At 37.7% G+C, this 27,026-nt stretch overlaps 2 protein-coding genes across 5 annotated transcripts in view; one reads left to right on the top strand and one right to left on the bottom strand.

Annotated features, from left to right (window-relative positions):
* LOC143149096 (uncharacterized) overlaps window positions 1-27,026 on the top strand; it is a 178,601-nt gene that overhangs the window by 22,035 nt on the left and 129,540 nt on the right. The gene's annotated exons all lie outside the window — the stretch shown is intronic.
* Window positions 12,396-27,026, bottom strand: part of LOC143148980 (uncharacterized) — an 89,636-nt gene continuing 75,005 nt past the window's right edge. For 2 of the 4 annotated variants that reach the window (XM_076315859.1, XM_076315857.1), the window contains 4 exons: window positions 24,314-24,564; window positions 19,574-22,103; window positions 18,006-18,189; window positions 12,396-16,711 (listed from right to left, as the gene is read on the bottom strand). In XM_076315859.1, coding sequence (XP_076171974.1) covers window positions 16,442-16,711; window positions 18,006-18,189; window positions 19,574-22,103; window positions 24,314-24,560 — 3,231 coding nt within the window. In that variant the 5' untranslated portion in view covers window positions 24,561-24,564 and the 3' untranslated portion in view covers window positions 12,396-16,441. Of the gene's footprint in view, window positions 16,712-18,005; window positions 18,190-19,573; window positions 22,104-24,313; window positions 24,565-26,163; window positions 26,328-26,480; window positions 26,749-27,026 lie in introns of those variants that run through there. The other 2 variants (XM_076315858.1, XM_076315860.1) reach the window with 2 other exon arrangements.

Genomic DNA, 27,026 nt, shown 5'->3' with positions numbered 1-27,026 from the left:
ATCAAATGATTAATTGTAGAAAGAAATAATGATAATAATGATAATAATGATAATAATACGTTATTACTTCCAATAGCAATAATATGTTTAAATAATGAAAATCAATACAATAGTTTCATTCGTAGAAACAACTGAATACGAGGAAATATTTCACTAATAATACTTATTAGGATAATTTACGTAACGTCGAGGTATACTGAATCGTCGAATGTATTCAGAAAAATAAGTTGTACGAAATAGTAACGAATGAATAAAATAGAATTTTAAGTTGCAGATTTATAAAATTGAAAGCACTTGTAAATTGCGACATCTATGAAAAAAAGTTTCAAGTAATAGTTTCGTACTATTGAAAAAAGCCATACTACATAATAATTGGTTTCCTTGTCATTTTACTCTTTTATGTGTACACATATATGTGACGCTCACCTTTGATGTTTTAAATGGAATACCCAAGAGTTCAGTTTTAAACTGCAGATAGTATCGAACGTTGAGTAAAACAGTACGAGGTTGAAAGTTAATACCTTATGTTCAGGTTAACGGAAACTGAATACAGTCCACTTTTTCTCAGTTACGCTAGGTGGGTAACAAATTTTATTCATAAAATCGACCCTTTTTATTTCGAGTACAGGTCAAATCTCGCACACGTTCAACGGGTAGAAAGAATAGAATACACCGAAAGTGTGTGAAATAGAGCAAGAGTGAATCAACCTGGGATTACTCGCGACCGATGACAGGCAACCGATAGTGTATTTTATTTCATCTAATTTATGTATTTTTAAATTTATCTTCACAAAATATAACCAATCAATTAGTGAGGTATCCCTGACGAAAATAAATTCAAACGTGACCTCATTCGGAATCCTTTTAATTATATGTAATTGGAAGTTTTTTTTTTTTTAGAACCGATTCGAATAATGAATAATTAAAAGTAGTACGAACGAGGTCATGTTTGGACTAATTGTCATCGGGAAAATCTCATCAATCTGTCGATAATACTCCCACGAATATGTAAAGTTAAGTACATACGGTGACTCACGATAAATGTATATCGGCTATACCTACGAAGTTACATTAGCATCAGTGTCTAACCCTTTGTGCGATCCTCCTGTGAGCGTATACGCTGTACCACTACAATCAATCGCAACATTGTATCTAGAGGTAGAAATTTAAAATAAGGCACAAGAGAACTATCGAAAGAGCATACGCTTAAACGAACATTAGAATGTTTAGTTTCACAATGTAAATTGTCATTTTCTTTGCACTAATAATTTCAATTATTCGCAAGATTAATCAAAAGTAATACTTCTATTGGTATCTCTACCATAAAATAAGTTACAAAAAGACCGGCAATGTATTCGTGAGACCTATACCAGACTGTTCCAGAGTTAAATGATATTTATAAACCGAAAATAGAAGAATCGAGTTTTCCGATCTTTTATTGCACAACAATACTCTTTCGAGGTGTATAGATACGTTGCTTTGGTCTTTGGTCCTAAAGAAAATATTGCGACATCGAAAAATATTCCTCATCGGTTTCCTGGAGGGAAATTTGTACACTCGGTGTACGTAAAACGAAATAAATAAAAGACGAATAACAAGGCATGAGAGAATCGACGTCACGAGGAACCAGCGTACGATCGGAATTCTGCGCTGGCGAGTATCGGTGGTTCATACGTCACCGGTAATTTTATCGGAGAATGTACACCGGGCAAATTGAATCGACGGAGGAACAGACGAAAGCCTCGTCTGCATATTTGCACCCCGCTCTCGTCTGCCGTTTCCTGCCACTTGCTGTCCCGTTTCGTTTGTTTGCTTGTTCCTGTTTACAGCGAATAGTCCGATTTCTCGACGCGAGGAAACGGGATCCCGTTCTGCGTGCATACACACGTGAACGATATTACGGCCACGAACCGGGCTCCGAGAAATTCGACGCCCCGTGTCGACGTCGATTCCCCGCGCTTCCGATTCGATTTCGGTTCCTCCAGCGGCCTTTACGCGACAACGGCCCAAGCGGAAAAGAAAAACGGAGAGAGGACGTCGACGCCAAAATTCGGATTACTTTCGATCGATGCGGGGGGGTTCTCTCTTTTTTCAACGTAGTATCCGAATTCTCCCGCGTTCTGCGACAGGCCGATTTCGATGGTATCGAATACTTTCGACGCGAAATAAGAAACACGTCGACAAATTGTATCGTTACGGTATCGTTATAAAATATCCCGCAGTTTCAGTCGGTTTGCTTCTTCTTATTTTTAAATCGTTTATTGAGACAAAATATGTATGTATGGACGGTGAGTCTTCCACTTGCCTGGTTAATTCGTTCTGAAGATCTCGTCGAGAAATTCTTTGCAAACCTGTCGTCAGAAATTAACAAAAATTTATTTCCTCGATGCGTGTGCAACGATTCATCGAATTGAAGTAAGATTCATACATCGGATAGCCATTTGTAGATGTACGTTGGTCTTTGGAGTTTGTTCAATGTTCGTGATTCGGAATATCTGTTCTCAAAAGGTTAATCATTGTAAAAGTACGGTAAAACATTTCGTATCCGAACTAGTAGGAAGCGTACGTGTTCGGATAATGGAACGGTTACTTTTCTAACAGTGAATTTTATTGGTTAAAATACTTAATTATTTCATGGCAGGTAAATTACATAAGTAATTGTAACTTGCAGCTTTCGGATGGTAAAGTGTTCGAATATTAAGGTATTCGGTAAATGGGTGTTCAGAGACCAGAGACTCTACACTATGCATATCTTGTACATGCGAGGAGTTGTTCCAGTCTACAGTAGTTTGATTAAAGTTAAACGAAAGTTAAATGAAGGTACATGGTGTTTAACTCGATCAAGTTAATGATCAAAGTGTAACTCGCGATTGGTTTAACGGTTTGGAATGCAACTAGCTCGATTCGAGGCTCAAATGTATCTTATTTGATCATTTTTAATCGTTGAGTTATTTCACACGCCATTGTGTTCGTTTGCATAATTAAATTACATTCAAGAAAAATTCACACCATCTCTGACCATCTCTTTATATGATTTCTTTCTGTGTCTAGATTGATTTATTTATGCTACGGGCGCCCTATGGGTTTAGTGTCCATTTCAATTTATCAACAGCAGTGGCACAACTAAATCAATAGTGACAGATTCGTATAAATTGTGTACAATAAGTAGTAGGAAAGATAAACACAAATGCATTCCTTGTAGTTACAGAAATTTTCAACAGCTTTTGAAACAATAGAAATATATTTTCATTCAGGACTGAATCTTGTACCATATTTCGAATATTGATAACGTATTAATATTTCAATATTATTGCATCCTACTCTATAATTCAGCAATAGACGGTAGGGAATTATTCCGGTTAAATATTCATCGAAATAAAAATGAAATCCCCCGAAATTTTCCATAAAATATCGATAATATCTAAAGATCGGAATTATTAATCGAGAATAAGAAAAGCACGTGAAATATTAGTATTTCGTGGATATTAAATCGCGAAATAACATTCTTCTCCCGCGTTAAAATATCCAGTAGATCATCCCGTGAGATGTGAAGTATAATAATTAGCACTTAAGGAGTTGTTCTTCAGTCCGTAGCTTCGTCGAAAATGTAAATGCCAGAAACTTATCCTGGTTTTAGCTTTTCAGAGCGAGGCGAGACAAAATCTTAATGCAACGAAGGTACGGCTTACGCTCAATAGGCACTTCACGAGTACTACCGAACCGTATAAGCAACGAAATACTGCCTTGTTGAATTTCTCTTGTCACCAATTCCATTAAAACATTTTAACGTTTATATGGAAACCACACGATGCGTTACACATGGGTTTCGATATAACTTCGTATTTAAGAGAGAATACCGCATTTCAAGCCGAAAAAGAATTGATATTTGAACATTATTTTTTATCGATGCAGAATGTTTCGTTTATATTGAAAAATATATATTGAAATAAATATATTATATAATATAACTCTATTAAACATTTAGGACAATATTTTGAACGATTTGTACCTTATCTAATCAGAAAAAGTTGAGTCGGAAATGGAAGGACTATACGAAAATGTAGAAGAATTGTAGTTACATACTCGTACATTTAAATAGAAGACGTATTACCGATTTTCAACAAGGCAGAACTGCTTACAGGAAAGGAAAAGTTTCCTCATACCAGTCAGAGTTCTGTCGCGTGTGTAGAATCGATGAATCTCTGATAACTTACTTCCCTTTCGGGTTATTTCTTGTTCTTTGATGTAAAGATTAAAGAAACGCAAAGCATGTAAGTTAAATTGGCAAAGAATATCTCTTAAAACTAACATGCAAGAACATAACCAATCTGTCCTTTTACTTCGATTTCTCTTTTGTAAATGCTATCGAAAGTATAATTTTCATAAATAGTATCGTAGCAATAATTTAAACTAAAATAATAATTGCGTTGAAAAGAGAGAAACACTTTTATGTATAACGAACGAGTAACGTGAAACGTTACAGAAAAAGAAATGAATAAGTTGAACTTACAGTGGAAGAACGTTATTATATTTGTCTTAATTATAAATAAAAACATATAGTTTGAAATAAAATTGCACGTGGTCACTAATTTGAGGAAAAGACGTGATTTAATATGGATAAAATAATAATATCAGTATTAACATCTCTGAGATTTTATCGATTGACATTCACAGACCGATGTGAAATTTTCGCAGTAACTTTTCGCCATGAAATATTCGCAACTGAATTAAATACATGGCGTTGTATGCGTTTGTTCACATCGACGCAAAAAAATTTTTCCCTGTGACTACGAATCCATAGCGTTTTTTCCACGGTAAATTTTATTCGCTCTCCGAGGCATTTTCTTTCACTGCCGTTATGAATTTACCGTACTTCATATATATAAAAAAAGAAAGATCGAAACAATCTTCCTTTTTTTCCCGTTAGTCAAAATATATCTGTGTTGCAAAAAGAGCGCTCTTCAGTGCGAACGTATCTGCAAATTTCGCTACTGCTTCCGCTTCGAATATTTCGCTACAGCTACCGTCGCGAATATTTCGCATTGATCTGTGGAAACCTTTATAAATGATTTCTTTATTGCTATGTAAAAGGGTGGATCCAATATGGTTCATCCGCCATAAATACGTTGCGGATGAAGCGTAATTTTATCTCACTATAATACTTCAATGAACGCTACGTAAACGAATATGGCATTGTTTATATTGTATGGATCCTCTTAAATTTTTAAATTATTTTTCTGTTTCATTTTGTGTTTTAATAATATTACTATTGGATTCGTTTAATAGTATTTCTTTTCGACGTGTCTATAATTTCACCTTTCTTACGCAGAAAGTAGCAATTTATGTGTTACATTAATGTCAATTATATCTAACTATTACATTAGCTTAGAATGTTATCGTTAATATTATTATTTAATTCGTTTAAAATGGCCCACCGGAATTCTTCGGTCAGTAAATTCAATAAAATTTGTTGATTCCTCTTATTTAAAATATTATCGTTAACTTCGGTTACTCTCGCATAAAATATTAAAAAGCTTCATCGACAAACGTTTTCACTCGACTTTATATTCATTTAATAAAAAATAAAAGAATAAATCACTTGTGAATAATCGTTTGAAGTATTCTATGAAAATGTACGGAACAATAATTCGTATCTTTCCGACGGATAAACTTTTTATCGAGTTTATGAAAGTTAAATAACAAGTACAGTAATACTTTTATGTATGAATGTATACATACATAAATATGTACACGCACACGATCGAATATTCTTGGACGTGCGTAAACAATTGAAAATGTACATACATCATCTACAGATGGATTTAAGCACATACAAACTTTGTGTAAGTATTAAGCTTTCAACAAACGTGACGCATAAATAGCGAATGGAAAAGCAAATCCGTGATATAAATAACAGAACGTTTAACTAAAAATCAATTGATTTTCTAATTCCGTAATTTTCAATTTAAAGTATTTCAAGAACAATAATGTTCTAACGAAATAACTGGTTTCAATATAAAGTACCATTTTCGAATTGTAAAACCGTTATAGATAAATATACTTTGATACGTATAAAAGAAGTCTTCTTATTGATAAAAAAATTGTTAAGGATCAGTGGATATGTGCAAATACGTTAAACGAAAACTAGTCGATGATTTGCAATCGATTTTTGTCCTTTGAGTTGTGAACCTAAGTAGGCGAGAATCTCGGAGGTCCTTTCGATTCCTCCATTGTCCAAAAAATCGAAGTACTTTTGGTTATGACATAATATATGAACCAAAATGTTCTACATCCGGAATTAAAAAATTTTTAACTGTACAATTTTTAATTAAAAATAAAATTAAGAATAATTAGTAAAACTCGCTTAGAAATAGATTCAGTCTTCTAAACTAAATTCATACAATGATAATGACAAATATAGAAACAAACTCGCTAAAACTGTAAAACTAGCAAAGAATTTTTCCAACGGAAAGTAATTACTGTTGGGTACGCAGTAATGAAGTTTGTATTTTTTAGTTATTTGTTAAGCAACGTGACCTGGGCTGCACTTAAGAGGCAAACGTGACTGCTTCTCTACGTTTGAGGTTCACAAATTCTACACTTATTTTCTTTATTTGTACAATTTACCGGGCCATGGCTAGGAAAACACCAAAATTTTAATTAGATTCACGTTGTAAAATTATTCTCCAAGTCTGATTCCACTTTTACAAAATAGCAGGTAAATGCCTTGGCAATTTCACAAACTAAACTAATTAAATTTGATTTCATCATTTTTTTGTCTAGCGTACTCGCAAAGAAATGAATATTGTCTAAACCAGTGTTTTTCAAACATTTTAAACGACGCTCTCTAAAGAAAAAAGAACATTTCTGCACCCGAGAAAGATAGTAAATTTAAAACGATAAAAGGGAAATATATTTCTAGAGTTAAACTGTTTACCCTCGATGATTAATATATGAACCAAAAGAGTTTTTGTCAGTCATCAGTATCTTTCTAGATTGAAAATTTGCTTTCGCAACTCTCTCTCTGTCTTTCATCCTCATGGGATCATAAAGCAAGCCTCCCTTAGGAAACGCCTCCTTCCTCTTACACTTTCTAAAATATAGCAAGCACAAAGCAATAATTTCCATTTACATAATTTCTTTGATCAAAACCTTTTATCGTGTTTTATTATCAAATAACGCGGTTTAATAAACGCGCCGCTACAAGATTACAGTGTGTAAATGTACACCAGCGAGAAGGCAAAGTCATCATGGTAAATAAGGACTCATAACGACGATGAACAAACTCAAAGCGAAGTAAACGAAGATGCGCTTGAAGGGTGTTAGCATAACTTTCATTAGACTTCATTAAGGATTCGCAGTTTGGGTCTCGCGCCGCGAAAAGGGCTCTGTGGTCGAAATTTTGACCGAGCAAAATTGTTAAAGCAAACAATCACGTTACCAGTACCAACGCAGAGAATTGTCGGAAACGAATAAAATGACAAAAAGCAAAAGTTCAATTGTGAAAAATGAATTAGTTCATTGTGTCTTTTTGCGCTGCTGCCGAATGAATTGCGGAAAGAATGAAGAGCTAAGGGCTGGGAGGAGGAGGTTAAAAAAGAATGGAAACGTAGAAGAGAGAAGTTGTACCTTTTGTATGCATCGAAAGGAATGAGAATGGACACAATAGGCAAGTGTTCTTCACATAGAAGAACACTTCTTTACCTTCACTTATCTAGAAGGTAGATTTTTATCTTTTGAACAAAGTTTGGTGCTGCGTTACCGACGAAGTACAGTCCAGTTTTATTGGTAGTAGAAAGTTAGACGAAATGAAAAAAATATACCGCGCGTCTACAAGGTGATTTGTATAGGATGCGGCCGAATAACATTAAACACAAGTGGGCACGAGATAATTCCGGGTAAAAGAATAAGAAAAGAATATGGAATAACATTTTTTTTATACGAACATTATTCCAGATCTTTAATGATCCAGTTTTCTTTCTCTTTGAAATGTGACAAATGTAAATTTACAAATTAATAAGACTTTAATATGGAATATGGTTCCTGTAAGACTTTTGTTCCTTACAATTGGTAGAATGCTATGCAATCGTAAACGAATTTGACCTTGAAAAAATCGGTCAAAGATAATTTTACAGGTAGAATTTTTGATTGATCTAAAAATGTAGAATCACACTGGTCATGGCGTATAATTTTGTGACACTGTGTATATCTGTCTTGAAACGAATAGTTTTCGAAGTCTTCGATTTTTAGAATACTTACTAAAATTGTCATCGTTGAACTAAATAAGAAACACTTGTAACGCTATCGATGCTGCTTTAGAAACTAAATGTCTCGAAAACTAATTATTTAGGATAGATGAATCTGACGTATTTTTATTCTCAATATTCATTTTTCTAATAAGTTTTACCACGAAAAATAGGCCATTTAAGAGAATGAAGTTAACCTTCAAATCTCCTTGACTGATCTATCTACTGATAAACAGTTTTCAATAGAATCACTCAGTGCATAAAACATTAGTAACAGAGAAGATGAAAGGAAAGTCTCGAACTGTGAAAGTATGTTGTCCGTGATGAAAAATTTCCAGCGAATGTTTACGTTTAGAGTCATTTATTCGATGAATACTCCCACTCTGGACTAAAGGCGCTACTAAAAATGATAAATGGATTAATTGTACACTTACTAACGGTATCGTTGGGATACCAACAATGCAAGTAGAAATCAGTGAACGAAACAGAAAAATACCTACCGAAGATAATAGTTTTACCGTTATCCATTATACTGCATTATGTAATGTATTTTTCATAGCACAAAAACGGTGAAGGTGTAGAATTGCAAAAACGTATAGAAGAGAGCGGAGCAGAGGAGAGCAAAATTGAAAACATAAAGACAGCGAAACACGAACTGCATTGTCATGCATAAAATTGAGAGAAAAAGGAACAGAGGAGGAAGTAAAAGCTGGATAGAACGAAACGCAGGGGAAGTTGGTATCGCGTAAAAAGACGAAGGTAAACTCGAGTTGAGCGCGTATCAAGATAGACAGAAAAGAAAGGACAATAGCCTTGGGGATCCTTGGTATAGACGGTGCCTAGACGCATCTGTCGCGAGATGTCCCTCGTCGTCGATCCGTTATTGGGATTTCTGCACGTGCGAAACCCTTGGGAGAATGTTCCCGACTTCTGCCTCCGCTGAATTATTCGAAATTCTACGCGGATTAAATCTAATCACATTCCATCACGCATTTTAATAAGAAGAAGTCCGCTGGATGTTAAGAACATATGGCTGGATTTATGAGACGAACTACAGTGACGCCACCGTTTGTTAAATAATCGTTCTTGCATCTTTGTTCGATATTTCGGGGATTTAGGTTGGATCGTGAGTGACTCGCAGCAACAATCGTTGCATCATGAATCCATGGGAGAGTCAGATGTCCGAAGAACTTGAAACAGAGAATTGCAAGTTTTCCCAAATGAAGGATATCTGCAACATTGTATACTTGTATGTCGATAACGTAATAATAAATGTTATCAACATTCGTACCATACGAGCAAACATTCGGGAAGTAAATAAAAGGATGAAAAGAATACGAGCAGAAATGTACCATAATTGAGCTGACACATTTATTCAATGCACTATATTTAAACAATATAGTTTGAATTATTCAATACTCGTGTTCTCGCTCCTTCAACTGCTTGTAAATTTCCTAAATTGATTTTGAAGTTTATTAATCGCAACAAAAATAATTATCACGAATCACACTCACCTTCGAATCATCAATTTTACAATAATAGCTGCACTCTCTCGACTTTCTTGTCGTTGTTGTTATTATTTTTTAATTATATTTGTATAACCTGCGCGATTCATCCCGAAGAAGGTCTACATACCAAATCATAACGTTGATTGCACTGAATTCTATGCCAAATTTCCTCGATGTCAATAATTTGATCTTCGTACTAAAAAAGTACACAGGTGTTCTTATAATCGCGTTATTTCTCATCTTGAGTTTAACATTAATTTAACACTCGAACAAAGAGGTATTAGAATTCTCATTGTTTCATCGATGTCAATAACTTGATCTTCATACCAAAAGAGTAGGTGTTCTTATAATCGTGTTATTTCTCATCTTGAGTTTAACATTAATTTAGCACTCGAACAAAGTGGTATTAGAATTCTCATTGTTTCATCGATGTCAGTAATTTGATCTTCGTACCAAAAAAATTCACAGGTGTTCTTATAATTGCGTTATTTCTCATCTTGAGCTACATTAATTTAACACTTGAACAAAGAAGTATTAGAATTCTCATTGGTTCATCGATGTTAATAATTTGATCTTCATACCAAAAGAGTACACAGGTCTTCTTATGATCGCGTTATTCCTCATCTTGAGTTTAACATTAATTTAACACTCGAACAAACCGGTATTAGAATTCTCATTGATAGAATAAACGGTCGATCAATCCGTCTGATGCTTAGTTCCGAGCGACTGTGAAGCGTCCAATACGCGAGGCAACCACCCGAATCCTCGTTAGATCATTCTCTTTGGTTGTTGTTACCAGGCAAGACGAGTAGTTGATGGCATTTTCAACTGCAACAATGCGGTTGATTGAACGGGAAACGTTTGCAAGTCCTTAACCGTTGAATATCCTCGTTATCGGCTGCGGCTACAGCGTAAAAAGAAAATGGCGGCGATAGACAGGACGCGAGGCAAATGCAAATGCCGGAAGTTCCGCTGGACGTTGAAGTGCCACGGTGATTTTCGTGAGTCGGCCAAGTTTTTGTATCTGGGCTCGGTTGCACAGGGAACTCGAAAGAACTTGTACCGTTTCACGGAATTGATTAAACGTATTATACCTCGCTGGGAAGATCTTTTTCCGGCGTGAGAACTTGCTCAACTTTCGGCGGGCGAACTGATGCGTTCCACTCAAATTGCGTTGCGGCGTTGCGGCGTTGCGGCCATGCCGCGTTGCGAGAGTTCGTAGACTTCGGTGGTTCTGACGAGTTTTGGTAATTTCCTGAAAGTGCCCGCAGTCAATATAGCATAGATTCTATGCAAATTATGGTGGGAGTATACATTTATAAGCCGAGTAGGTACTTTCGAAGAGTGTTTTGCAATTAAAATGTATCAAATGTATTTCACCGTATGTATAATTCCATCGTTTTATTACGCGAGGGCAAGTTTAAAGGATCCTTGACACAACTTTAGGAAATTTCTTTAGAAAATGTCAGACAAATCGTTCCATAGTTCGGGACTCTTCTCAGCTACTAGTTACGTTATAATCTAATACGTAGTGCTTTCGCCAGAAATTAGTACCTGTTCATTTTCATCACTTTAGTGAACAATCGAAATTCTCTGTACGCTCAGGCATCGTCTTAATTGAAAAACAGTTTTGTCGAGTGCAAATAAAACGATGAAGTAACGTCTATCTATAAAATTGTCACTTTATTTGCTTCGTTTCTCTTCTTCGATCTTCAGGTAAGAAGTATCAAACATTTATTATTTCAAATTTTGTATTAATAAATTATATTTTGAAAATACACTCCAATCGAGTGTAAAGAATTCACGAAAGTGAAAATGAAACTGCAAATTGGAGAGGAATCGTTTATTCATTGCTACTGGATGGTTTTAAATCGTAGGGTTGGGGTCAAAGAGACAGAAGAGAACAAATTCTTCTCTTTGAGGCACTGGTCACGTCGCATTTGAACAGGCAATGCCCATTACGTGTCTGATAAGGGACGAGATTATTCTACTTCCTTGAAAAGGTGGCAAAAACTTTTGAGGACTTTCCACTATTTAAATATATTTGATACAGATCTGTAACGCATTGTTACCCTTACTGCTATTATGTCAAACAGATAGATAATATTTGTTGCCATTTGTAAATAGAAACAAGTTAAATGCAGAGTATTGAACAGATTTTCGAAGTCGTTTTTCTCAAAAATTAAACCTCGTTTGTACAAACTTTATTGCTCGCTTGCGACTTATTTCTTCACGAAGTATTACTCTTCAGCTGCTTGTACCACCAATAACGGACAATTCTGTATAAACTATTGTACATGTTATAGTTTTATCGAAACTTCTGTTTCATCTGTATAGAAAAGTAAACATTTAATATATTTTAGTAAATCGAAGGAACGAATGTCTGTGATTTGAAATATATATTTTTTCTCTTTTTTTATCACGTTCAGGAAAGCATATTATATAAAAGATACTATTTTTGGTACAATTACTTAAAATTAAAAAATGGGTATATGTATTTTCGTTTCAAATTTTAAAGTTTTACGGTGACTAAAATGTCGTTTCTTGATTTAATGCAATTTAACGTGTAAAGCAAACTTTGAAATGTAATTCCAGCGTTTAAGTTATTTCTTTTTAAGGTACAAGAATCATTTGCACAGAATTGGGTTAGACATCCAGCATTTTAACGATTTATTACGTATATTACAGAAATAAACGTTTAATATACATATATTACAGCGAACTAAGAATTTCAGAAATTAACACCATATTCTAAGCATACATTCTTACACTCTGTTGCAAAATATTAAGTAGAAAAATATTACTTTTAATTTTGCTACGTTTCTGAAATGAAGCAGAACATGGAATACTTATTTTCCCTTAATTAAAATACATTTTTAGTCGACTAAAACATCTTGTATCTAAAACTCATCGATCTACTGTTGTCGCGTAACGCACTTAAATACGTAAACTTGATTCTCTAATTGTACTTTCTTTCGTCGTACAATTAAATTTCAGAGATAATGTATTTTTAATTCAATTGAAGAGAGTTCTCGGTTCCAGCGTCGGATTACGTATTTCTCATAAAGCATTTGTTGCATTTGTTTCACCGAGATAAATATGTAACTATATTACGGCGAATTAAAAGCCTGTCTATATATCACATATGAAAAAGCTGCGAACGTATAACATAACTCGACGACTACGTACAAAAAAAAAAAAAAAAAAAAAACGAAAAAATACTTAGAGTTAATAATTCTACGTTCGTTAAACGCGAAGCGAACACGCTTAATTGCACGTGCGTCTGCGAAGCGAACAGATGTCGCACCATTGTTCTCTCTCTTCTTTTTTTTTTTCTCGCTCCCTCGCGACCTCACCCTCGCGTTTTCTCTTTATGGCTATATTTTTGCGTGCTAACTGACTCGGCACCGAACTTGGCTTTCGGCCAATACCAAACGATCAGTTACTCTCTGTTGAATATTGGCTCCCCTTCGAAATTGTATCGGGTCTGTAAAGCATAACGATTCCTATTTCGCTACGTCTTTCTCCTGCCACGAAGCCGAGAGGATTCGATGGCTCGTTGTTCGGCAATCGAAAGGTAATTTTCTGAACGGTGCTCGTGGAGGAAACGTTTTCAAACTCTCACTTACAAGATCTCACAGATACGCCGGACGAATACTGCACGCTATATTTTATGTAAAATTGAGGTGATCGGATGTTTGTTAGAACTTCTTAATTCAGGAGATTTTAAATTGGCAAGCATTGCGACTCCTTTCAGAGATTTGAGAAAACTTGAAAAAGCACGTTTTTCACAATGAAGCGATAATTACACACGCTGTGGCAAATAAGTAACGAAATTATATTTAACCAGAGAACGATCCAACGTGTTCTGTTCCGATTTTAATGTACTATTCTTGCAATTGAGTAGAGTATAAATCATTGTTGGAGCACGTAGAACGCCATCTACATTGGAAATAGATCAAGATCTTTTCGTAACAGAAATTACATTTATAAAATTGAGTAATTATTCGGAAACTTTTATCATATCAGGAAGAAATATAAAGTAATAAATACTCTTCCATTAATTATTGAATAACGGTATCTAGAGAGTTGCAGGTAAATGTATTCATTTGATTGAAAAAGAAAAATGATGTAATCCCGAGTGTATACCATTTACGTTATAGCGGAAGCTTATCATTCAAGACTTTAATTATTTATAGCTTTACAATTATCGAGTATTTACACTTAATGTTTTACACATTGCAACGGGAACGCGTCTTTCATCGTCCTGCGAAAGCACGTTAAAATCGAAGGTAAGCAGGTTGGGTTTATCCCTTGTAAATAAAAATACTCATCAACATAGTTTAGCAAAAGGTCGGTAAAAATGTATTGAAGTTTAACCAGGGCTACTGACGTAACGATTTATTCTACGATAAGTTATACGATGTGTTGAAACATGGTTGCGTCATACAACGAGTGATACAACAACTTTGTACACTTTACGATACGATAGTTTAAGCAGAAATAATACTACTTTGCGAATAGTATTAACGACAGTTATATAAATTGTTTTGTAAATTATCGTTACGTCTGTGATTCTTATAACTCGGACCATGTCGTCAGTATCCAATTGGAATCTTCTTTCGTATGGATATATTTAATGAACCAATCTAAAATAGAACAAGTTTGACGCATTGAACTTTGTATACAGTTTGAGACCGGAAAGGAAGTTGTTCTACTTAACTCGACTTACATTCCAATCATAAAAGATTGGCGCGTCAGTTTTCTCATTCTATATTTGTTATTCAGAAAATCACGATACGGAAACTAAATACATTTAAGCAGAACGGGGCACTTTCAATGTAACGTTATTTGAAATATTCTTTTAGGTAAGAAGTCTCGATTAATAAAATAATGAAATATATAATTGAAGGTCGAAATTGTAATTCAGTTTCTTGGAATGTTCGTATTTAATTCTGACTTTTATATTTCCCCTCGCTGTGTAAAATTGTTTTCTGACAATTATATTAATTATTAAATTTTATTAATTAAATGAATTAAAAGAAATTAACTATGATATTTCATCAGATTTTGAAACGAAATAAGTAACGAAATTTCATTAGTTACAATTACTGTTACTTCAAAGAAATCAATGTTCCATTTAACTCCAAATAAGATTCTTCACAATGAAATGATATAGAAGTTCATACAAATTGTTGATCTATTATTTTAATTTCAACTTAAATGTTTTAAAATATTTTAAAAACAAATACCAATGTTGCGAACAATGTATCAATCATCAAAGGATTATTTTGCAGGAAACAAATATAAAACATGTCATCCTATTCAGTATCATTATTTTTTTGCCACAAAATGCATTTTTGTAGGTTACCATAATGATGAAAAAAAATTTTGTTTTTCTCGTAACGATTGAAAAACAAAGCAGATGCAGAGCAGATATAAAATTACTTATAAAATATTTTAAAGGCTGGCAGTGTTTCGTGGAATTACTTAGGCACCGATTCATACTGCCACAATTCTTTGCTTTGTTAAATTTAAAAGGCTGTCATGCAACGCTAACACGGTCCAAAAAAGCAAATAGAAAAATATCGAATCCATAATAACGACTATTTGTTCCTAAGAATACGAGAATAGCGAGGAACGTAAATGGTATACTCCTTGCAATATGTCTGGAGTTCTTTTTCATTTATACTTTCGCGATATCGATTAATTAGGGGTCCGAGCAGGTAAAAGTATTTTCATTTATAAATTCCCATGACGCGAATATAGGTATCAAATAGCGATATCATCATGAATACTTTGTGGTATAATGAGCCAGTATGTACGAAAAGTTTGACGCATATACCAAGTCCTGAGTAAATCGAATTTTTATTTTTGGAAAAATTGTACTTTGTAACAATCGATACTGATCACCGACAATAACTTTTACACCACTCTTTTAAACGCGTATTTTTATTATTAATACTGTACTTTCCACCATTTTGCAGTATAACTTATAACAATGAAACCAATTACAAATCCATTCTAAAATGGTTCCGTTCGAGGTTCCTTAAATGTATCAAATTTTCAACTATATTTTTATAAATACAGAATATTCGCTTAATTCGTGTAAAGATTGTTAATTCGGTCCTTGATCGGGAAAATATTTGTCAACTACTGTCTTTTCCAAATTCTTATAATGGCTCACGTGTACATTTTCATTATTCTAACATTTGAAATTTCTTTAATCTTCAAAATACAAGGAACACTGTACTTGCTACGTATTAAATTACATTTAAGTTTGTTACAGAACAGTTGATACGAGGTGTATTGTCTGTCGTTACATAAAGTTGAAGACTTTGCGATTAATGTGTAACGTTGAAAGCAATTTTGAACTTTCCTAATCACGAATCTCATCCATAATGGCTAATCCAAAAATGCCTAAGAACACAATTTCAGCACAGAAGCAACAATTGTTTAAATAAAGTATTCGTTGCGTTATCGTGATTTGGGTTTTAAACTCACTTGTCCGATCTTTCTTAAATTCTCGACCTACTTGTTTTCGTCGGCCCCTGGTCCTAGTTTCGATTCGAGCTTCTTTAGAAGCACGAAATACAATCTCCCGACGTGTCGATATCAACTAAAGTTTTCGATGATCCACGAAAGCTTGGTCCGTAAAGCATATATCCTATTTTGTACGCGTTTCTTCTAATAGCGTTCGTCCTCTTCGATCTCTGCGTAGAATTTCATAACTTGGTCCGTAGCAGCTTGGGTAATAGCACCTCTACATGGATTGGGATCCCAATTGATACCGGGACAACCCATTGCCTCGAAACACGTCACCAGACGATTCACATTCGATGGACAACATTGGACTACCGCCCAAACGCAAGGTGGAGGACTCTTCACAGATGGGCGCCGAGTGGCCGTAGCAGGAAACTTGGGTATCTGCACCCCGTGACGATTTGGATTAATACCCTGCAAAGAAGAACAAGCTTCAACTAACTTTGCTTACCCTTTCCTCTAGTGCTACTATTGGAAATCGATACGCCACACATTATCCTGCTTAAACTTTTCGTACCTAAACGGCAGCTAACGTTGCATACTGATACGGGAATGTCAATAAATGTGTATATCGTTATTCAAAGTCCAGAAGTATTGGTGCCATCGGACGGTTATGACCGGAGGATTTGAATAGCATTAAAATTGCAACCCTAGGTTGACTTCTATCGAGGTTAGCTCACAAAAGGTTCTATCGAGTTTGACTTGAAATACAAAACTTTTAAACGAAAATACGGAAAGGTTAGTTGGGTACCCGATTATTGACACGAGAATTAGATTAAAATATTATTCTACGACGTACATTTCTTTTTTTTTTGGATCGTAGGGTAACGTAAGAATTTACCTACTAGTATCCTGGTAAAATAGGTTACCATCGAAAGTAAATAATTAAAGCAAGTAAAATAAGGTGTAAATTACTTAGAACCGTACACTGAGAATTAGAAACGTACACTGGGTCAGATGAGACCCCAGGAATCCTACCAAACTTAAGTATTACCCTTTAGTATTACAACGTGTTATGGCACCGTTAATTTTCGTTCGTTATTACTCGATCAGAACGGACAATCGATAACAGTGGAACTGACACTGAAAAATACATTCCCTATTGTATCGACACGTCCTACTATTGAATTGTCGTTGCGCTAATTGTAACACGAAAACCGAAGCATCGCAAATTGGGTAACTGTATATGTTAATTCTCTGTCAGCAAATCCGCGAGCCATTGTATACACATATTTCCTCATAAAGGAAATCCCGTCAGGTGTTTCATTGGTAAATCGTACTTTATCGCGGAGCGTAATATCTGCTTTGTGCGTTCCCCATAATTTCTACCGTTTCATGGAGTTCTAACAATCTCGAATGCGAATATTATACGTGCAGTTATTTCACAACTACCAGGGATAACATCTGCCTAGCGACCAATTATTCTTCGTTCAACAATCGCGAGATCGGGTGAGCAAGCAGATCGATATCGCTTTAACGATCGTCAAAGTTGTTTCCAAAGCTCTCGTATAACATTAGAAGAGAAGTGGACCGTTTCTATCGTGCGATAGCCAGGATGCTGCACATGTGTGCACGACAGGATAATGCGAAACAATTATCGGAACACGGGGATCGAATAGACGTGTAAGCCACGAATGACACCGATGCTTCTGGACAATTGCACAGATCGTGGCTGAAGTGTTTTAACAGGGAAACGGAAGAGGCTCACCGTGAAATCGATATCGTTGTCAGTATTTATTCTCGAAAACACATTCGGAATGGAGGAAGATGCTCCATGGCGGATTATTATTCGTGCGCTCACAGGTAGTGCGTTCAGTCTGGCCTCTTCCTGTCGCCTCCGTTGCTCTTTCATGGCCCTAGCACGCTCCTCGTTCTCCCTGGCCTCTTTCGCTCTGCGGGGTATAAGGGAGCATTATATTATCAGCGTAGACTGAAAGAGGAAGCTCATTGTGCGCGACACGACCAAGGTGTTTGTTTCATTAACATTGCTCGTTTCGCAACGCGGCGTTAACTTACAGCTCCCGCAGCCGAATATTTACCATACCCTCCTCCGTACAATATGCCATGGATCTTGAGAGTTATAATAACCGGCGCGAAGCTACTTCGCTTTTCCGAGCTGTTGGCTTCCCAAGTAGCTGACACAGTTTGCACCCAGGGTGTTACGTGCGCGCTTCTTTGTGAAAGTTTTAAGCGAACACGTGCTCCCGGTGATCATTTACAGTTGCGTTAATTGAGCATGCAACGCGCGGGAGATTGATATGTCGCAACGGTTAATCGTAAATTTTATCTTCTACCGCGTCACGAAAGCACGAAGCTTTCAGGACGGATGCTTCGCGAAAGAATATTACGAACTGAGAATAATGGATTCGGGAATGTCGGTACCCGTGAGATTGTGTAAATGTGTTTAATATTTTTGGTTTATTTTTCCCGAATTGAATCATTGTCAGGACTTCATATATGTACGTTTTATTAGCTACTGTACGACACGAACGGATAGTGCTTCCACACGTTGTTTAACTTTGATTTTTAAAATTTTTAACTTTAACTCCACCTGTCTCGTTTGTAGGCAAGGTAGATCATACAATGTATATATTATAAGTTTCCTTTCTTTTGCAGAAAGTATTCATTGAACTATTGAGGAGAGAACAAAACTCATTTTATTTTGCGATAGTTACTTATTTCGAAGTTTAAATTATCGAACTAATATCAAAGCACGTAACCAGATATGGGATGGAATAAATCGAAAATATTTTGTACACATTTTTGAAAAGTTTAACTATTTAAATTATATTCGATTTCTTAGAAATTCAAGAGAATTTTTATAAGACGATCAATATCGACGACGAATAATACTTTTTAACCTTTCTTTTTATATTTTATTAATCTTTACCGCGACAGATTGAAATTATCAAAAACATGTTCTTGCAAATCTTATTCGATAAAAGGTATAATTTTTCTCTAGGTGTTGCAGTGGGAGAGATATCAGAGTGAAGTTAAATTTTTTAAACGAAACTCTATATTCTTTTTATTCGTAAAGGAGATCGTGTGCTATCGGCGAATTGAATGATTGTTTTCGTGTATCAAATTCACCTATAAAGTTACGTATCGTCGATTCGTCGGCATGGCCAATGTAAAAGACTCGTTGCCAGTAACGCGAAATAATATTTATAACGGTATACTCGAATATAAATTGACAATTACGCGCGTCGGTTCGTAGCAGTTTAATATCCAGTCACCGAATTCATTTCGACCACCTGGCCGCGTCGGTTTCTTTACCTGCTTTCTTCTTGCCTTTGTCTTTCAACCTCGAGCCTCCTTCTCTCTTGCTCCTGTCTTTGTCTCTCGAGCTCCATGCCTCTCCTGGACTCGTTCAAACGTAAATTGGCTGGAGTAAGACCCGCGTCTTGTCTTCTCCTGTGCTCCTCGAATCGTCTACGATCCTCATACACTGGTCTGGTGTTCTCCAACGGTCTGGTCCTTGCAGCTTGATTTCTCCTGGCCTCCGCCTCCATCATTTCCTTAAGCCTTCTGTCGGCTTCCAACGCTGCCGCTTCCTGTCTCTTTCGTTGTTCCTCGTATCTCCGCGTTTGTATCCTTCGACTCTCCTCTTCTCGTCTCAGAGCTTCTCTTCTCAGCTGTTCCTCTCGCTGTTTCTCTCGTTCGCGAATTCTCCCCTCTTCGAACCTCCTGATCGCATCGGTTCTTCTGACATCGTCTACGTAACTCTGAGGATAGACGTTCGTCGGAGCCGATGGACCGTGATTTCTTCTACCACTACTCGGTCCAGGATACCTCGACCGATTATACAATCCCGCTACGTTTATCGTCCTTCTAGGTTCCGACCAATTTTTTTCCACGCGTATAGGTTGATTTCGTCGAATGTACTCTTGCAACTTCCGCTCTTCCTCCTGTCGTTTTCTATCCTCCTCTAACCTCCTTCTATTCGCTTCTTCTTTACGTTGATCAGCGGGAGTGTCTACCTTGATCGGTCGATTACGTTGTATGTATTCTCTCAGCTTTTGATCGTGCTCTCTCTCCCGCTGTTCCCTCATTCGTCTGTCTGTTTCCGTTTCGTAGGATCTGCTCTCGTTCGATTTCGATCGCATGGCATACAGCAAGTTGGTAGGTGGTTCGCTCCCGTTCTGCTGTTGGATCCTCCTTTCTTCCATATTTCTCCTGTCCAACTCTTGTTGCCTCCTCTTCGCAGCTTCTTCCCATTGTTCCTTCCTGCGCATTTCTTCTCGTCTTCTTAGATGTTCCTCCATCGATCGTTGCCTTTTCCTCTCTTCTTCCTCTGGAGATGTTTGGGGTCGAGGCTCGTGACGCCTGCGAGACGATTCCAACTCTTGTTGCCGACGTTTCTCATCTTCCCATCGGTTCCTTCTCGTTTCTTCCTCCTGTATGCGTCGCCTGTGTTCTTCTTCCAACTGCCACCTATTCGTAGTCGACCGGTTTTGGTGCAGCTGTCGCTGTCTTTCTTCCTGTTCGTTCTGCCTTTGTTCGAGCAACTTGTCGTAATCGTTCCTGATTCTTTCTATGTCAACGTTAGTTTGATTCTTGATGTAACTCCGCCTCTGAGCTTCCTCTTTTCTCGTTCTTTCCGCTTCTTGTCTTTTTCTCTCCTCTTCCTGTCTCCGTCTCTCGTAGTTTTTGCGACGTCGTTGATTCTCAGTTTGCAACTCGTCACTCGACACCACGCCTTCGTCTTCCCCGAAACCCCATACTGCGCGTTTCGAGCGGTTTCCATCTTCCAGCTGCTCACCAGTGCCGGAATCATCGAGCCATAAGATCTTACGACCCTGATTAGCCGTCAAGCTATCGACAGACTTTGCTCTACCTCCATCGTGAACGCTTCGCTTCACTTTAGCAAAACGCGACTCCTTGTTGCCCGTCTCCGCTAAACTCCCCCTTCTTTCTGTTCTCTGATTACCGAGAGCAGACAGAGTAGTCGTCGTCTCGTTGGCAACGCTAAACTTACCCAGGTCTCCTCGGACCGGTAACTTTTCCGCGCGCCTTTTGTCGTCGAAGAAATCCGAATGAAGAGTCGCCTCCATGTCACCCCTGTTGAGTTTGACCCTTTTTGTCGTAGTCTCCGATATTTTCAGCTTGAGAAGTTCGTCCATCTCTTCGTAGCCGTCCTCCGAGGGAAGATCGTAATCCACGTCCAGAGATATGGGTGTCGCGTCCACCCACAAATCGGACGCTGCTCCTAATTCCTTACCCTTAGTCGGAGAGTCTATGGATCTTTTTTGCTTGTGGTTAGACGCCTCCAGTCCCTCGCATCCCACTTGCAATTCTGGAACTCCACCTATGCTGAACGGATCACTGTTCGGAGGCATCTCTGTGCTAGAATCGTCAAACGAGTTGGACTGTTTGTAGAACATCTTTGGGCTGGTGACTCCGTATTCCGTCGTTTTAGCTTTCCAACTTACATGGCCGCTCTTCTTCGGTGTCTTGCTTTTGCTTTGCGTCAATAATTTCGTCATAGGTGTTGGACTCAGTAGAGGTTTCTCTCTGAGGAGGTCCAATTTGTATATCTCCACGGAACCGGGTCCTTGATCTTGGAACGTGTCGTCAGCCACAAAAGGATCCTCCAATTCGGACGGAGGTAGCTCGCGTGAAAGTAATTCGGGTGTCTTGGGACTTTTGCCATCAACCTTTTCATCTGTGAATTCTCGACCGTCGAAATTGTGAAACTGCTTGTCTTCGAATAAAGGTGAGAAATCGTCAGCGGCACTGTTCCCCGTCCGTGAGAAGATCAAGTCTTTTTCGAGGTATTTCATCCCGAAGGATTGCTTCGGAGATTCTGAAAAATTTATACGTACACAGGTGAATCTACACAATTGTGGTACAAGGTTACGTTGTGTCACAAATTATCCGATTTGCGAGTGGATCGTAATTATTTGTTGGGCCGAATTATTAGTACTTAATTGTACCGATTGAAGTAAATTCTCGGTTTTGTTCGCTATTTTCTATATTATGTAAAATCAAATTTGGAATAAAATATTTACACGTAGCTTTTAGAGAATAGTTTGTAGTTTCACCTTGAGTTTTAACATATTAACCGAAAGAGAAAAGAAATAGATACAACGGGGATTTTAAGTTTTGTGACGTCTTTGTCGCGAAATAATATTTCCTTCCAATTTATTTGTCAATGAGAATATGCAACAATTAAATTTGAGTCTCGACGTGTTATTTACTCGTGCTAGATTGTATCTTGTTATTTGTAGTTAAGAAGACTGTCCTCGAGCGAACTATAGGTTTGCGGAATAGGTACTCAAACACGCGCAACCAGTGGCTTGAATTCAAACGCTCGATACTGTAGCTCCGTTATATTCAAACCGCAATTTTAAATTACTAGTAGAATTCTTAATTAAGAATGGCTTTCAACAGTTTGTTTCAGTATGCGTAAATGTACCTTTAACCGGTTCCCATTAAAATTTATTTCAACGTACTTTTCAAGTGAATGAAATGCACGCAAAGTGTTAGAAAAGTATTGGAAATTTAATTTTCGTTAGCCGAAACTTTTATGAATTATCAAATTTAAATATTTTCTTGAAACCCGTATTGTTTCAATTTACACAATTTGGTAATAATTTCTTTTTTAATCATAATTTGTCTTTAATTAACGAATTTAGAACAAACGACTATAGTACACGAAATGGATTCTAACTTTCGAGAAATTATCGATCATATTTCACTTCGATTAAGTGTAGTAACCAATTGTAAGAATTACTTTGTTATTTTTGCTGTTTTAAATAAAAAGAAAATGATGTATACCCTATTGTTTATATCGCGTGTATGAATTGACTGAGTCGTGGATAACAGGTAAAATGGGGGTTGAAGTGTTTAAGTAAGCAAATATTTTTCAAACACAGTATATCTAGACGGACTAATGAGGCAATAGACTTAAAATGAAGTTGAATTAAGCACTTGAACGTAAGTATTCATTAATTTTGATCTGCACACGCGGATACAACGGTCTCGTACGAAAAGATCTCTGAATTACCAGGGATACACTTCAAGCGGGAATTAGAGAGAGAAAATCAAGCATGATTACGACATCAACTACTCAGTCTCGAATAAGATAAACATCCTCGTTAACAATTTAATCCCTTTTACCTACCGATGGATACAATTTTCTACCACAAGTAGAAAATATATTATTTACTAATAATATTATCTAAAAATAAATGCATCGAATAAAATTTCTAAATAATTAGAAAAATGAACGATTATTTGACAAAATTACAATATTTGATATCAGCTGTTAACCGAGTTCGTTATTGAAGCTAGTAAGAAAGCTAGGGTAACGATGAAATGTAACAAACAACTATTTTTATCGCAAGGGTAGAAAAGTGATCATGATCGATAAAAAGGCAGAATATTCGTCGCAGTATGCATTTGTGGTAAAAGTTCACGCCGACCGAAATCGATTTAATTTGAAAACTAAGGGGCCAACATTCACGCTAATCCATGCTCAACGAGACAGCTTTTTTTTTTTTAACAGTTTATACTTTCGCACACGCGGTAATTGGATCGTTCGCCTTGACCGCGAGTTCAAACTTTTAACTATGCGGATTCTCGAGGCTCGGTATCGCATTGCTCGTTATTAAACGTTATTAAAAATCAAACCTAAGCGGATCCCCAACACGACGAACTTTAATTATCAGCGAAATTAACGTAGATTGCCTCTTACACGGCGAATTACTCAATCTTCCGACGACTCATGACTCGTCACTCGTTCCCGAAATCTATGGTCCCGAGTTACCGTAGTTCTGATCAACTTACCACGCTTATCCTTATCGTTTCGTCGCGCGAGGAACTCTAGTCCCTGCAACCTCGGAAGTAACCGAACCCTACCCTCCCTCCTCGCCCTTTTCGATTCTCGAAACGCTACATCAGGAACGAGCACCAGAATAATACACTCTGGTCCTCGAGATCGCCGCTCTGTTTCTTCCGAGGGAGCTAGAGCGACGGAATTAAATCGCTGGATGTGACAAACGTCAGACGTACCGGTGTTCGAAGAAGAAATCGACCTTCGTGGACCGATCGAAAGGTCGAGCGGCTGATTCACGGCAGGATTCTGATCCTTCCAGTCCAGTTGGTCCTCGAATTTTCGATAAACTCCATGGCGGTGCGGGGCCAAAGGGGAGTATTGATCGAGAGTAAGGCGGGAAGGGTGGAGGGTGGCCGTCCCCACCACGTCCACGTACACCGCCAGCCAGACCGTGGCCAGAACCACTGTCACCCACGGCTGCATCCTCCTGCAATGAAACCGGTGTTCTTCGTTACACTTCTTTTTCCATCGGAACAAGTAGGAAACAGTAGCAAGGCGAAACAGTAGCAAGTTCGCATACCACGAGACATGTGAATTGTTTGAAGGACACTATTGCGGTGAACCGAAAGGGAACAGAAATACCCGGTGTTCGTATTTTCGCTCCTAACGCTTCGGGAGGGTAGTCCAAATGTTTCTGCTTCGGAGGTCGCGCCTAAGGGACTAAAGGGGTTTCCTTCTGTTCGATGGACTTGGGAACGGCGCGACGAGGAAACGTGCGAGTACTTTTCATTGATTGGAGATTCTTCTTGAGTATTCGTATGCCGTCGAGTGAACGAAGTGGTCGTAACCTAAAGACTCCAGGTTATAACATCTCGCGGTATTATTGTACGTAAGACGATGTTGTTCAATTTTCATCGAACAAAATGCGAAATGTATTTGTTCGTGATCTTTTAATCGAGATATAATTAAAACATAACGAACGAAAAATGCGTAGTCGATCTATGGAATAGATCGACTACGTAGACTTTGTATTTTAGAGGATCGATTGTAGTTCGATTTGTAGCCTATTTGGTTTCATAAAGCTCGAGAGATATCGATTGTCACAAGCATCGTAAAATTGGTCACCGTTTTTCGCGCTGCTCGTTTGTAATGCTAATTAAAAGTTAATTGGCTATCCAATTATCAACGCTGCAAATAACACTATAATTTCCCACGCGAAATTTATGGAACGCATTCATTATGGAGCATTGGTGTTTTTGATCGGTTATTCGGGAAACACGAGAAACAAATTATGAGCAGACTTACGAATTGGAACAACATGGAACATTGAATTGGTAAAATTCAATTAAGCACGATTCTTTAACACGCGGTGTAGTTATGGGCGGTATTCAATTTAGGACTTGTTATTGGAAGGTTGAATCGGTATTAATTGCGCTATAATGGAACACGAGTCATATTTTGATATATTTCCTATAAGCATTGAAATACTAAACACCACGCAGGTGATACAAAATAATATCTAAAAGGAAATCTTCCATTATATTTCTGCTTACAAATTATTCGAAATTCGTTGACTCCTCGTATGTAAAATATATCACCGCCACTCGTCAAATAATAACCAATCGTAACAATCGCTGTATTATCTTCGTTCTTCAAAAATAATAATCGTTCTTCTGTACGAGATTCGTTTATTATTTTAATTCTATGTTAAATATACTTTTAATCGAACCGAGTTCACGACTGCTCGATATTAAAATCAAATATTTCGGGGACTTTTGAACGAAACATTTGTTTACTTTCCAGAAACTATTAGTTCAGCGAAGTAACAAAACCTCCTTAATGCTGCTCAAAAAAGTAAAATGTTGTTGTAAGTAAGTTAACCAAAATTGTCCGCGGAGATCGCACTTTCCAACACCGTATACCGTCATTTGCGTTTAAACACGATAGTTTAAAAACGACCTCGCGGTAACCAAAACGATAGCGCCGTAAATAAACGCACGACGTGGCAGTCGACGCGTTAAGATCCCATTCGTTCGAAAAAAAATCGTGTCCGATATTACTTCCCAGGAGTGCAGATATATCTCACCAGTCGCCGTAGCTAAAATTCAGACGTCACACGAGTGGCACGTGGAACTTCTCACCCTCCGCCCACGAGAATTCATGCACGCTCCGGTAGTCAAGTATCACTCACTTCGGTGACATCGCGAATTCCAGCCCAAAAAGCGATCCCTCGTCAAACGGCGAGGCACGTCGCGCGTAAATCGATCGGACAAACTAGACACCATGACCTTTCATTCGCGTTTCGATCGTGGGCAAGAAGGAGGAGGAAGAATAATAGGTGGAGGAGTAGAGGGGAGGTATCTATACACGTGTGTGCGTGTACGTGGAAAGGGAGGAACGTACCGAGTAACAAGATCACATCCGTCGCTACACACGAATGATGCCTCGGCTATCGATTTCGCAACACTCGATTGCCACTCGAAGAAACGCCGCTCCACGGTACCCCTTCTCGTCGAAGGTTCTCCTTGCACCTACTGTTCCCACCGGTGAAATTCTCGTCGCTTTGTGAGCTCGAGTGAGCCTCTCCTGCTGACCCAGAGAAAGAGAAGCAACAATCAGTCCTCGACGTAGACGTTCGAGGCGGAGGCGGAGCGGGATCAAGTGATCTTGACACACTGTCGCTGCCAGGTCGTGGTGACTAAACTTAACGCCCGCCCCGCTGGCTTCGCTGCCAAACGCTGCCGATCACGCGAAATCGCGCGTGTACACAAACCGACGATCGACTTCCGGCAACTGACGTCAGATCGATCTTCGACGCCGACCGGCGACGTGTTGCCTCCGAGTTCGACCGTGGGTCACCCCGGCAATTTCGAGCAATTGCGGATGGTAGGCGTCAGCAGCTACGGTCAGGAATGCCGACGCGGTTGGTACCGTCGCGACGCCTCGCGA

Source organism: Ptiloglossa arizonensis, chromosome 7 (assembly GCF_051014685.1).
Source record: "Ptiloglossa arizonensis isolate GNS036 chromosome 7, iyPtiAriz1_principal, whole genome shotgun sequence".
In the NCBI taxonomy this organism is placed as follows: Eukaryota; Metazoa; Arthropoda; class Insecta; order Hymenoptera; family Colletidae; genus Ptiloglossa; species Ptiloglossa arizonensis.
The sequence above is the reverse complement of the archived record's forward strand: the minus strand, read 5'-3'. Positions and strand labels throughout refer to the sequence as shown.